General features: G+C 34.1%; 1 protein-coding gene across 4 annotated transcripts in view; it reads right to left on the minus strand.

Moving 5' to 3' along the window:
* LOC125059607 (kinesin-like protein Klp10A) overlaps positions 1 to 14,690 on the minus strand; it is a 50,236-nt gene that overhangs the window by 32,754 nt on the left and 2,792 nt on the right. For 2 of the 4 annotated variants that reach the window (XM_047664088.1, XM_047664089.1), the window contains exons 2-3: positions 3,208 to 3,398; positions 1,266 to 1,373 (exon numbers count right to left, since the gene is read on the minus strand). In XM_047664088.1, the coding sequence (XP_047520044.1) occupies positions 1,266 to 1,373; positions 3,208 to 3,398 (299 nt within the window). The remainder of the gene's footprint in view (positions 1 to 1,265; positions 1,374 to 3,207; positions 3,399 to 14,690) is intronic. The other 2 variants (XM_047664090.1, XM_047664091.1) reach the window with 1 other exon arrangement.

A 14,690-nucleotide genomic window follows, 5' to 3' on the forward strand; every position in this document is an offset into this window, starting at 1 on the left:
GTATTGCCATAAATGATCAAAGGCCTTGACCAGTTGTAGCTATTTATAATCAATTTATTTAAATTAAATTCCCTTTAAATATTTTAGAACTGAAAGTTCTTTTAAAACAAAGATTAACGCCAGCCATAGTGTATTTAAATATAGTTTAGTAATGATATTTCAAACATTTCTCTTATCTGTCAGAGGCTAATTATTCCTTCAACAATACTCAATTACTTCGAGAGAGGTTCCGCTTTATACTTAACAAATGAAAAGCCATTATATTCATCTTTCTTTTACAAAATGTAGTGAAACTTATGCGGCTGTTCCTACATCCAAATTACCAATGGGTAAATACAACGCGTCGTTTTTGTTTTTATAAACAATTACTTATATAAAAACGCCAAAAAGCTATGCAACTTTCAATAATAATTGCGATTTCATGGTGGCGACCAGCTTAACCGATAATGGGATACTATGCTATGCTACAAAATTACAGAATACCGGCGCTGGTGGGAATTAAACCCAGTTGAAATGTAAAGTTAAGGAACAATTTTATTATTTATAAATCATTAATATGAAACATTTAATTAAATACAACCTCAATAGTATAATGTACTTGAATCTGCCGATAGATTTCTCATACACAATACTATATATTGTCCCATTGAAACATATTCACAAAGAGTAGGAAGCAAGCCCATTACCTTCTATAACTGGTAGTCCATGCCAATATACTTGAATAGCCATCGCGAAATGGGCATGTGACTCATGTTTAAAATGCAAATATAGCCTTTATTGCCATGTAGATACGGCTTACAAAAACAACCTGCTGTATCCAAATATGGATGATATACTTATATAGTATTAACATAGCCAGTTTAAATTTATCGTTCTCCCTGACACTCTTCTCGTTTGATGATTCTATTTTAGTGTATGTTTTCGTTAGGCAATTCCATGAAACCCGGATTGATGCCGAAACTGTCAGGGTTTCTTTAGCATACCCAGTCCCTTTATATATTTAACTCTCGATTTATTTATATAGACTTATATCCTATTTAGGCAACCTTATTCTCTACATGTTACTCAAATAACCATATCTACTTAACAATAACATCATCACGAATGTGATTTAGTGCAAAAACACAGAAAAAAGCCTCTTTGGTGCAAACCATAAAAGCAACAAAAGTAAAAGTGGTGTATTGCCTAAAATAAACAAAAGTGCGTCGGACTGCACGTCCGGCGCGTGCAACGACCAACGTGCTAATGAGTGCAATTTGCAATACCGATCGTGAGTTTCGCACGGGCAGCGTGTGGCCGGAGTCCCCGGTGCCTTCGCCCTCGCCGCCATCACGCAGGAACCCTCCATCATCCGAGGACGAGCCCGACGGGTCCTTACCAAACACGTATCAAAAACAGTGCAACTTACACAATCCTTACCATCCAACTGCATAATAACGGACGAGCGAACACGCCCGAGCTCTAAGTAATAGTGAAAACTGAAGTCACTAGTGAGTATGAAGGTGGAAAATCGATGCGCGCTTCCATATACCAAGGTCATCTGACCATCTATTAGACCAGTACGATACAAAGTAATTAATGGAAGAACTACTGTATTTGATTTTGTTAAAACGCACGGGCCTATACGTTTATATTTGATATGCACACGATTAGTTTTTGAAGTGAAATTTCTTTAGGCGCATGAGGGTAATTTTTTTACGGATGAAACGCGATAATAATAATATTAGCGTCACGAAGATGTGCAGCGTTTTTGTCGAAGAAAAGGGAGAGAGCCATTGAGACCGATTGAGAGAGAAGGGCGAATTACATTATAGAAATTCTATTTTTTAAATTAAAATTTCGTAAAGAGAATTTATGAAATATTAGTATTTTATATTTTATGAAAAATAATTTATAGAAATCTCAAATGACGAGTTTTAAATTAAAATGCTACGTTTTTTTATTATCGATGAAATAAATTGAAAAAAAAAAATATATATAATTTGTATTAATTTTTGATACTTTTAATATTTTAATGACAATTAAATTCCTAACATATCTACCTTTTCCCTCCCTCTAAGTCTCGGAAATCTAAAAGTTTAGATTTGTATTAATATGAACAAGACTTTAAAATTTGTTTGCCAAAGAAGTTTCCAAATCTACTGGTGACAAAGTTTTATGAAAAGTGATTTAATGGTTGCCTAGGTAACAGTGCCTAAATGCTCAACAAGCTATGACTCTACGTGGATAATACCTGCCAGGTTATGATGAATGGGAACATGTCTACATACTCCTGTACTTAAAATGTATCACACAATCACAATGTCCTCAAATAATGTACTTGATTTATCATTATTATTAGTCTGAACTACAACAGGTCCTTAAGAACCGGCAACGAAATCGGGACTCATGCTTGCCGACGCTTTGGCGTCCAATAGCAACACGCTTCGATACCCAAACAATGCGGGTGATCGCAGGTTGGTACAATAATGGCCTCGTGAATCAATAAATGCTCCATTATCGCAAAATTGGAACATTCACACACAGCTAAGTGCAAGTCATTGCTCTACAGTGCAAAGACTGAAGCTAGGAAGGCATAATTTTTCGTATGCACTTGCGGAGGTGTTCCTAATCAATTAAAGAAAGCAAGGTCATTGCGAAGCGTTTGTAATGCAACGCTATATTCATATTAATAAGCCTGACGCAGCCAATGATTATGAATACTAGTTATATTTATCTGATAGTTTTGTCAATAATTTACTTTGTTTCTAAGTGAAAATGCACAATACAAACTACATATTTGACTTTTGTTTAGAAAAAATTACGTGTTATTTTGTATAGTTGTTCATACAACTAGACCTCTGTAGCAATCATTTATAATTATCATATTACATTTGGAGGAGTTCTTTACCCGTAAAAGGGTCAATAATGATCAATGATTTATAAAAATGAATTTTGATTTTCATTATTTTTAATTTTTTTATCATTTAAAATTTATATACATTTAAATTTAATAGTAATATTTGATTTTTTTAATGCATTGCACATATTATGTAATAATTAATCATATGATATATATTATACATCTTCAATATATTATTAATTATGGAAATAAAGAGGCTATAATAATAATTATATTAAATTTATGGCAACTATATTAAGTGGTGTAATACAACCCAGGAAGGGTTGCGAACCCTATGGTTGAGCCATAGGTAGGTAGCAACTTACCCGAGTCAATTTATTAGGTGCTGGCTGCAAATGCGAAGTGTTTCTGGTACCAACTGACAATTCCGGATTGAGGGCAAGGATCGCGTCAATCTCCACTTCTTTGCCCTTGGTTTCGCCTTTCTCGTACCATTCCACTGTCACCGACCTCGCTTCCAAGTTAAGCCCGGAGACGATCGCGGAGTGAATGCGGCCTGGAATCAAAACACCCGTATATTAGATTTAAGATTACGGACTGAAGATTTTAGGTGAAATAAGTTTTTCATAGATATACTTTTTTTTTTTTTTATTCACACCAATTGACCGAGTCCCATGCTAAGCTGGTGAAGCTTGTGTTATGGATACTAGGCAACGGATATACACACATAGATATACATATAAATACATATTTAAACACCCAAGACCTAAGCACAACACCAAATGCTCATCACATCGATGTTCGTCTCAGCCGGAGATCGAATACGGGACCCATGGATTCGCAGTCAGGGATACTAACCACTAGACCAATGAGTCGTCAATACTACTACTATATTGTAAGTTTCTATGAAAATGTAGCAGTTGGATTTTAATCATTTCACGTTTCATATTCATAGCTGTAGTATAGCATTTATTAAACGCGTTAAATTCGTTTTATAATACGTCATCTATGTACATAAATGGTAATCTGGCCTATATTACAAGAAACATTAAAACAAATGAAGGACGATATTTTATTGTTATGAATAAAGTTTATACATACGCTATCTGAACTTAGTACTAGCAATAAATACGACAAATACGTAGAATTATATGTCTGTACAGGGAAAACGGCTAGACACATTAAACAAACGTGCCCGGGATAATGCAGACTATAGAAACGTTATTTTCCAGCAAAATGCGCATTTGAATTTTAAAAAGATGAGTAAAAAGTTTTAATTACTTTAATACATATTACATTTTTATTTAAGTTTCTTAGAATGTATTAAAAGATTATTTTTACAACTAGTTTCAGAAAACCTTCCTGAAAAGTTTCTTTAATTTGTTCAAATATTTTACACTGCCATATATAAATTTTACTCGCATAGAGATTCTCTAAATAAGAGAGATGCAGAGGAAGAGATAATGGCGGTGGCAGCATTTCCCGCTTCACTATACTCTACTAGTCTATACCTTAAATCTCACGATAGTTAAAACAAATTATATAGCGTTTATGCTAATTAGATTTTTTTTTATCTGTGGCTCATGTAAAGTTATAGGGACAAGGTCAGCGACCTCCGACAACCTGCAGACGTTATAGCTTAGGTAAACACCTATAAAGGGATCTATTACGAGATGTAAACAGTTGTAAAACAGAATCCCCACGTCTAAATAAAACATGAGCTCGGCTTATTGAGATGTTAAGATTCGATTGAAATATTTGTTTTACATAGCAAATTATATTATGTATAGATATATGAAACAGCGGTATTTAATGTACAAGTTTTGATAGAGAATGACTGTCAAAGACACTGTAAACAGTATATTAGAATAAATATAATATATAAAATTCTCATGTCGTCTTTGTGGTTAAACTCCTCCGAAACGGCTTGACCGATTCTCATGAAATTTTGTGTGCATATTGGGTATAACTGAGAATCGGACAACATCTATTTTTCATCCCCCTAAATGTTAAGGGTAGCCCACCCCTAATTTTTTTTTAATTTCTAGATATATTTTTTTATTTTTATTTTTTTATGATACAGCATTACAAAATACATACAACCCCTAATTTTCACCCCTCTACGATCAACCCCTATTTTTTATTATAAATGATAAACATGGCAAAACGACGTTTGCCGGATCAGCTAGTCAACAATATAAAAATCTATTGATAGAACAAGTTCACACAAACGACAACAGGATTGAGAGAATACATGTTTAAGCACTAGGCGAATATTGCCCCAAATTGCCCCAAATTATGGAATGGTGAAAACGCATCACATGAAAATCCACTGGATTATCGAATAAATATCACCATGGTTACGCTCCATGACCTAACGATAGTGGAACGAACTTTTAGCAAAAACTAATAGTAATGTGCACTTTTTATTTACCAGATAAAACAGCAATGAATCTAATGTTATGTGTTGCAATGGATCATAAAATATTCAATGTTCTTGACCTAATATTAGCAAACAGACTTAACCATATATATATATATGAATCAGAAAGCAGAATCTATAAAGAAATAGATTCTGCTCTCTTCAAAAATAATTTTCTATTTTCACGAATAAAAACTAAAAGATTATTATTATTTTGCATGCATTTATTTTGTCTGTACCCTCCCCGCAGACATGACATAAATTTACATTTATAAACAACAAAATTGTATCAAAAAACCTTTGTTATTTAACGTAAATTTATATTGAGTAGCTAAGCGTGTTTTTTTTAATTTTTATCACTTGTTTGGGTTGTCTGGAAGAAACTGCTTTTATATGGCAAATTTCAGTAAGACCGCCCGTTTACACCCTTTGTCTTTTTTTCTTTTTCTTAATGATATTGTGATGTAAATCACATTTAATCTTCTAATTTTACATTTACTACCAGTTCCCAAATCAAGGGCGTAGAACGGGTGAGAAGAACTGGCAATAAACCCCCCGCCACACTTTTTAATCGCCAAAACTACCATTAAACAAAAAAGTAAATAAAAAAGTTCTAGATATTTACTTATTTCGTTTCGTATAGAGTTGTTATAGTCAATAATGACTATATCAACTCTATTAATACGTAAACCTTGACACGACTTCAATTAAAGAATATTTTTGTAGTTCCATTTGCTTTCACCAGCAAACTAACATTCTAATTGGAAACTGTAGTTCAGCTATTATTCACACCTAGTTCCTACAGACGTCAAAAGCTTATGCTTACACTATAAATAAATTGCAGCTTCTAAATGATACTATAGCGAGACAAGCGAGATTTTAATTGGGCATTTTTTGTTTTTCGCAGATCAGTGTTGGCCTAGTGGCTTCAGCGTGCGACTCTCATCTCCGAGGCCGAAGGCTCGATCCCCGGCTGTGCACCGATAGAGATCCTATGCACGCGTTACACTGGCTCATACGGCGATGGTAAACATCGTGAGAAAACCGGCATGCCTTAGACCCAAAAATACAACGGCGTGTGTGGCACATAAGGTTGATTAGATCTATTAGAAAAAAACAAATGATCACGAAACAGATACAGAAACCTGGAGGTTTGACCTGAAAGGTTGTAGTATCTAATGTCTTTTTTTAAATTCCGATTTTTTACATTCAAAATACTACATAAATCTATTTTATGGCTGGTGTGGTCTAAGGGATCGTAAATTTTTTTTTATGGCAATGATGTTAGCACACCTATATTCAATGGCGCCAGCGACTTTCGTCCGCAGCTGTGCTTATATTTTGTCTAAAGTATACAGAATCTAATTAAATCCTGTCGCTAAAAACCGAAATATCGCAACTTTGTCTAGCTTAGGATACCGTAATTATGAATTAAACTTAAAATATATGAAGCTGGAAGACTAATATTATACACAGACTCAAAGAAAGCTTGTCAAAAGTGGGAACAAAAGGCGCATAGACTCAAAATTAAACAGTCGAAGTAAACAAATACACCAATAAAACCTGATCCGTTACAATCGGCACTTTCCAAAGCACGTATCGTATTACAGGAGGCCAAAGTACGCTGGTCGTCTGTTACAATTTCATACGGTGTCATTGACCCCTTAACGCATCTCCGCGCTAATTATATCGTGCTTGGCAATGCGGTGACAAATTTCCGCATATCCCCAACGCACGGTTTCTATTATATTTTTTCGCAATTCTAACAAATATATTATCCACATCTTACCTAAGCCTAGACACCGACTGACAAGATTTAAAAAAAAATGGTTAAAAAACATATACAATTTGTAAAATAATTGTTAATCTAGAATAATAAAACTAAATCTCATTGAATAACAGGGTAATTAATTAACAGATTCCAAATTAATAAACCTTAAACATCTTTACCTAGAAGTTTAACGCACGGTTACTCGTTTAAATTTAAAAAAAAATGAGTACTTTATGCCCCAATTAATTATCACGAACATCACACTACGACCGAACTAACGCAGGTGAAATCGCAGAACACAAATCGTGAAAAAATCATTCTCTTATAATATTTTTAAATGCCAAAATCATTACAGATTCGTGATGTGCAGTTTAATTAGGAGTGCGTCTAGTAGTAAATTATAATAGCTGGTGAAATCCTACAAAATGTTTATAATTACTGCAATATTCAACACACAATATTCTACAACTCCGTTTCAAAGGCTCTAACACCAGTAAGGTTAGATCTTGAAGATAAACAGCCAATTTTTCCTTTATAAAATAACGTAATCGATTGACAACTCTGTACTAAACACCTCAAATATAATACGTTGAATGTTCTATGCTGATAGTTATATGTAGTATTGTAAATGGAAGCTAGTTGAATGTATCGAGTCCGTCATGTAGAAAAAGCAATTCCCACGGTCAAGTTCACAAGAGGAATATAAAGAATCAACTATACAAACTGTAGGAAGTGACTTTATGATTACAGAGAAACTTTAACGCAGGAAATATCTCATATAGTTATATTTTAGGATTAAAACCCAACAAGTTTACTACCTGTTCTATCAACCTACAGCGCATCTACTTATTTTTACAATCATATTAACATATTCACTTGGCTATATATAAGTTTAAAAAACAATAAAATTATAGTTTAAAAAGCACTGTAATGTAAAGTAATATAGTATACAACTCCTATAATTTTCATAACATTAAAAAACTTCATTCTCGTCAAGAAAATATTTATATAATATATAAGAATTGTTTAATTTAATTTTCTGGGCTAAATATGTGTATTTGGAATGGTCTTTTAAATTAATAAAAATCAATATTTATTCGATTATTCGACGGTAATCCATTAAATTATTATAAAATATATCAAACAAAATGCAAGAATATCTATAAATATTGTTAAAACGTTGTGTCAATATTACACTATTATAATACAGTCTCTGGTTGAACTAATCGCTGTATTTGTATACGGAAGTATTATAAAATTTCCTAGGTCACACTAGATCAAATTCGTGATACGGCGGGCCTCGTCGTTTTCTTTCTCACTCATATCAAATATAGGATGAAAAACCATACCAATTATAAATACAATGTGTCTAAAATGCTATTGGTTATTGCTGAATAGAGACTAATATTTTTGCGCTCACGGATATATTACATTAAAATATATATAAATACATCAGATTATAGTGCGCTTGCGACGTGTTGTGGTGAGTCACCACACACTCGTGTACCGGTTAAAACCAGCTAGACACAGACACGATATACATCAGGCTTATGGAGAAAGGACAGCAATGTTGACCTCTTGACGTCGACACATGAGAAAACCTACATTAAACCCATTTCTTTAGATTACGAAAAAAAACTCGAATTTGAGTATTGATTTAACTAAATTGCGATATTTTTTAATTCCGTGATAATTTACGAATAGTTTAAATAACAATATGTAGAGTTTGGTACCTAGATTATTTGAAACAATGAATGTTGCAACATATGCATTTTATTTAAAAAAAAAAATATTTATGTAGATAATATACTTTATCACTCTTATCTCTCAATCAGTCAAATTCAAATACAAATTCAAAAATCATTTATTCACGTAGGTAACACAATGTACACTTGTGAATCGTCATTAAAGAAATACATATTAATGCTTCTAATTTTACATTTACTGCCAGTTCTCAAATCAAGGGCGTAGAACGGAAGAGAAGAACTGGCAATAAACTCTCCGCCACTCTTTTTAATCGCCATGTTTTTTTTTTTTTACACTGTTAGGTTTTACAGGTAGTCTATGTTTAACGCTAAAAGTATATAATTCAAATGCAACATTTTAACTCGTTAAGAAATTTTAAGAATGTTTAATAAATATTATTATTCATATATTATTTGGGGATGAATGGAGACGAAGGAAGAATTTGATACAGTTTTATATGCATTAAAATTGTCTTGCCTATACTATTTATTTTATTATATCCAATCCTCACAAACTAGTATCTAATAGTATTCAAGTAAGGCCTCCGTAGGGAGGCTAGTGACATCACAAGTCGGATACACTTGCTCGCCCACATCCACCCACAATAGAACCTTGCAAAACCCTCCAAGAGAGAAACTATAGACGTATGAGCAATTCAGACTTCTTAGCAAATATTACTGTATATACAACAGTCACTTGTGTAAAAGTGGTCACGAAGGGATAACTTATACACAAGTGACAAAGGGACAAATTATACTCTATATAGGATACTCTAGATATAGGAAATGGCACCAAAATCTTTCAAAATGTCTACTGCCTGAGTTGAAGTTACCCAGACATGGCAAATTCAACTCATTATTGGTACCTTTATGAAGACAAGTCTGGCTCGGTGAGCTAACATGATAATTGACGTAACAAATTGCTGAACAATTGAAGTAAACGATCTTTAAATGTGATGACTGTATAGCTACATCATCGACTAACAACGTGTTATTTTCAATTTATACTAAATTATATGAAAAACGTCTTTGCAAAACAATTTATGCCGAGTAATGACGCGTTGAATACCACCATGTTATGATAACAAAACGCATGAGTATTCGCTTTGACCTTTATTTAATTTCGCAATTTTTCGATTAATATAGGAGTTAATCAGTGATAAGTGAAGAAATGTATTGAAATTATATTATTTTTTGAGGGCAAAGTTAAACTAGGTTTTCAGTCGTCGTGAAATAATATCGAAAGTAAAACGGAACCAACATTAGGGCACATGATCTAGATACACTCCATTAAACGTGTTCGACCTCATTCTGCTCTATTATCTATTGATTATATCGTGAAAAGTATCCATTGGCGCTACTTTCTACTGCGGCGGCCACCTTTGTTGTTAGACAATTTTTACCCTCTTGGGAAATTGTAGGTAACTGTCTTTATAGTTTTAACCGTTCAATATAATAAAGTGAAACGATTTTCTTGAATTATTTTGACTTAAGCGGGCCATAGACGGACCGCATGTTGCAGTCAAGACCGACTGCAATATGCGGTCGCCGCACGGCGATCTGCAGTTTCCATACTAAATTCATATTCGCAATACACGGACCGCTCGAGCAGTTCCTGAGCAAACCGCATATTGCAGTCGGTCATGCGGTCATGCGGTCACATGCGGTCCGTCTATGGCCCGCTTTAGAAGGCAACGAACTTGCTTGAAAAGCTATGATGAATGAAACAGAACAATGTTTCGTCTATGATCTACTGGAAAATTAAGCTTGAGGTGGGAATGCTAAAACTTTAATGTTCTTTTTATTGATTAACAAATTACCATCTAATATTATAGATACCCTTAAAGCAAAAATATAAATTTCAATTAAAAGACATATTACCTTTTAAGTAAAATATATCAATCCATAATTAAAAATTAATTAATTTTATTGACAAAATCAATATTTATTAGTTTGGTATAGTTTTAAAATTATATGTAAAACATACACACATCTTTACTGCGCTTGTTACAAGACCAATTTCTTTCAATAAGCATGTGCAAGAGACTGTCCCCTTGTTTGTATTTGTTTTATTAATTATTTTAAAATATTATGTATAAAAAATTGTATATACTATGGCGTCATATACTCCTACTCAAGGATGATATCATAAATGAAATCGAAAGTCTTTAAGCATTGCAAAATCTACTCTAAAAGGCCAAGTCTGCAAAATCTGTTATAATGAATTTAATTAGACTTTCTGAGCCTAAATAGTAACTGACCAGAACAGAACATCTTGCTACACATCCTTTAGATAATAGCGTTGGCCTCTGTAATTAGTCTAATTAAATTCAAAACGAAATAATACACATCTCCAAAAGCGCTTTATACACTAAGGATAAGATCCAGAAATGAAACTTTGAGCTAAGTTCGACTCCTGTACGTCAAAAATTTATTGGATTTTGACATAAGGAAGTCACAGTTCGCGATAAGTAACGTTTCTAAAACTCATCCTTATATCAAGGCTTTTTGTTTTAATATTGAGTCGCGCTTATCTTGTCGCGAAATTCAAATTTTCTCTCGTAAACGATTAAACAAAAAAATTATTGTGTAAAGATTTTTTCAACGGATAAATATTCCTCATAAATAGACAGATCAGACAGACTATGAAGATCTGTTGTTAACGTCGTGAAGTGCATCACATCTGCCCCTTCTATTACTACTACTTCATAGTGATCACGACCGCTCTGTCAAGAGTGCACCGGATAGGAAGAAGAAAGATCTGTTGGTTAGTTCAAAAGTAATAAACGTTGACTTGAAGATGGAAAACGGCTGGAAATTTTTGTCTAACACTAGTCTACAGTTAAAATACATATACTATTTGAGTAAATATGGAAGAAACTTGTCGGTTATAAAATGGATAATGTAAATTAGAAAATCTGAAAATCTGTAATTCGCCAGACTAGGTCAATATGTTTCATCATACTGTTTTAACAAGTTACGGCATTTAAATACATTTATAGCAAGTTGCGTGACTAAGAACGTGACACAGTCCGAAATGAGTGAACGAATTGGCCGATGTGGTTACGTTTACAAAACAGACTAAACTTTCGACAGACCACGTGGGCGATATCCTTAGACGATGGAATTGAATTGATAAATATATAAAAAAACATTGACTTATGTACCAGCCGCTCTTGAAGGCTCTCGGGTCTACACGAAGAGTCCGGGCATACTATAAACTAAGGGACAAAAACTTTGTGCCTACAACCAAGGATCTCCCTCTGAATTGCCACAATAATTTGACATTGACAAAAGCGATTATGAAATTTCATATCTCTTCATTTTCTGTTAGGTTCTAGTTAGAAATAACTATATACAGTCAAAACTCAAACCTGGATAAGCGAGAGTTCAAGGGAGAACAATCTCATTCTCGCTTATAGAGGTTTCTCACTAACCAGAGTTTCTCGCTAATGCAGGTACATGGGTAGCGTTTCTCTCTTATAGAGGAAAGGAAGAGCAAGTACGAATGTAGTAAATATGTAATATGATAAAATTATGTGCACAACATATTATGTACATACATATATTTTTTATTAAGGCCTACAACGCACTAGCGGCTGGCCGTGATGCGGTGTGCCGCTGCGGTAGGCCGCAGTATATACGGTCTGCCGTAGCGGCATGCCGTATTCCGGCTAACCGTCCGTATTGCGGTCCTATTGCGGTCTGCCGCAATCGTCACTCGTCAGTGCTTCTTGAAATATTGCGCATGGTGGACGTTGAAGAAGTTGCGGCAGTTATTTATTTATATAATCGTAGAAAATATCGTCAAAAAATCTCTGCATAGTGTCTAGCGCAAGGAACAAGCGATGACTGAGGCGGGTAGGACGTGGTATTTGCGGCTAACCGCGCCGAGTGCGTGGAGGGACGCGGCGCGCCGCATCATTCAACCGGTGCGGCTCGCCGCAGCTCCAGATCAACCGGAGCGGTTGACGGTTGACCGCAAGTCAGTGCGTTGTTATCGTGCGGTTTCATGTAATAATCGATGTGCGGCCCGCCGCAGCGGCACACCGCATTGCGGCCAGCCGCTAGTGCGTTGTAGGTCTTAGAACTAATTTACACTTAAAAAAACCGTCAATTTCGTTTGGGTTTCTGTTTTTGTATTTTGAATGTTTATCTCTAACTCATAAATTTTGTCGAATATTGCTTGATCAACAACCGCCGCGCCGCGTTTTCAAAGTACTGATGGGGACCGTCTCCAACGCATTTAAAGCACATAATATAAATAAATAAAGCCCGACTGTCGCTTATAGAGGTAAAGATAAGTAGCAGTCTCACTTACGGAGGTGCATGAGGGAAAAACGACTCTCTCTTACAGAGGTTTCTGTTCCTCGCTAATAGAGGTTTTGGGAGCTTAAAATGACGGGTCCTGGCTATTACTCTCACTTATAGAGTTTTCTCACTTATCCAGTTCTCACTTACCCAGGTTTGACTGTATTTCAGTATTATTGTAAATAATTTACCCCATACTAGAGGCGAAGCCGCTGCCAACAGCTAGAGCTCGTAATAAGTTGCTAACTTGCTCACTCATAAGCAGTCATCTGAGCCAAGGCAATGCCAACGAAGCCGTAATCGATTTTAAACCAGATTATCCTCTGCGTGCACAAACTTCGACTATTATAGTTTAATATTTCATTGTGGGGGTCAGTTGGTTTTTACGTAAAGATAAGATAATTGGTGAAATCAATAATAATCGCAAATTTCCACATATTACTAAAATATTGAAGTAAATATCCACCCCCAGTTGAGATTTTTTTTTTGACACAATCATCGAAGTAAACTCAATCATAATTAATCATTATCATTGCTCTACGAATATTGCGATAACTGAAAGACAATTTTCAATTTCCGGTATCAAGATAAAGACGATTTTCGCTTTCTTTAAATTCCATCCTATCTATTTGACTCAGCTTCTCCAATAAGGAAATAACGCAAAGAACAACATGAAAACAATATTTACCGTCTACTCAATTAACTATGAGGTAATCGAATTGTATTGAGCAACGTTTGCGAATGTGGATTTCAAAGCTAACCCATTTCTCTCTAAATAAACCAAAAAAAGGTAACATGCAAATTGGCTTCTGAATTCTTGTAAACTGTTTGTAGAAATTAATAGTAATTAAATAAACATTGACAAATACACTATACATATAAAGTAGGTATGAACACGAAATACCGTTTGCATTACCGCACGCGCCATGCTTGGTGTTACATGCCAAACAAGAATCGTACTTCAGTATAAGGTTTAGATATATTGAACTATTAAGCAAATGTAAATTATGCTACTAAGTGATGATTAAAAGCAACTAAGGTCACGTTTCACGTTGCACCAAAGTCACGACTTAATGTCAGCATGGTGTGAATATTTAGGTGAATTCGTAAGGTACAAGAAAAGCCGCTCATACTTATGACTCATTGCCTTCTTTGTTTATAACTAGCCAGTTATGGCTTTGTAAAAATAATATGCTTCCGTGAAAATAAACTATAATATCATGATCTTTTTTATTTCAGTAACTAAACTTAGATACAATTTCTATTGTAACCGAGTTGAAAAAAATTTATGTAGATTTTGGCAAAGTGGTATAAATTATTTTATTTATTTTTCTTAACAAATTATACACAACTGTATCTGAATGTTAACAGTAATCTCTTAATAAAAAAGGCAATAAGAATTGTATGTTTATCAATTGTTTGTCTATTTATGATTTTTTGAATTTTATTTTGTGAGGACATGGTGATTTTAATATTTTATTAGAGAAAAACCTTAAAATTATTTTTATATCATGATACATATATGTACATAACAAAGATGCTTATGCTGAACTTTAAACAGAATCATTCTTGAGCAAAGAACTCAGATGAATCAGCTTC

Source organism: Pieris napi, chromosome 20 (assembly GCF_905475465.1).
Source record: "Pieris napi chromosome 20, ilPieNapi1.2, whole genome shotgun sequence".
NCBI classification, from domain to species: domain Eukaryota; kingdom Metazoa; phylum Arthropoda; class Insecta; order Lepidoptera; family Pieridae; genus Pieris; species Pieris napi.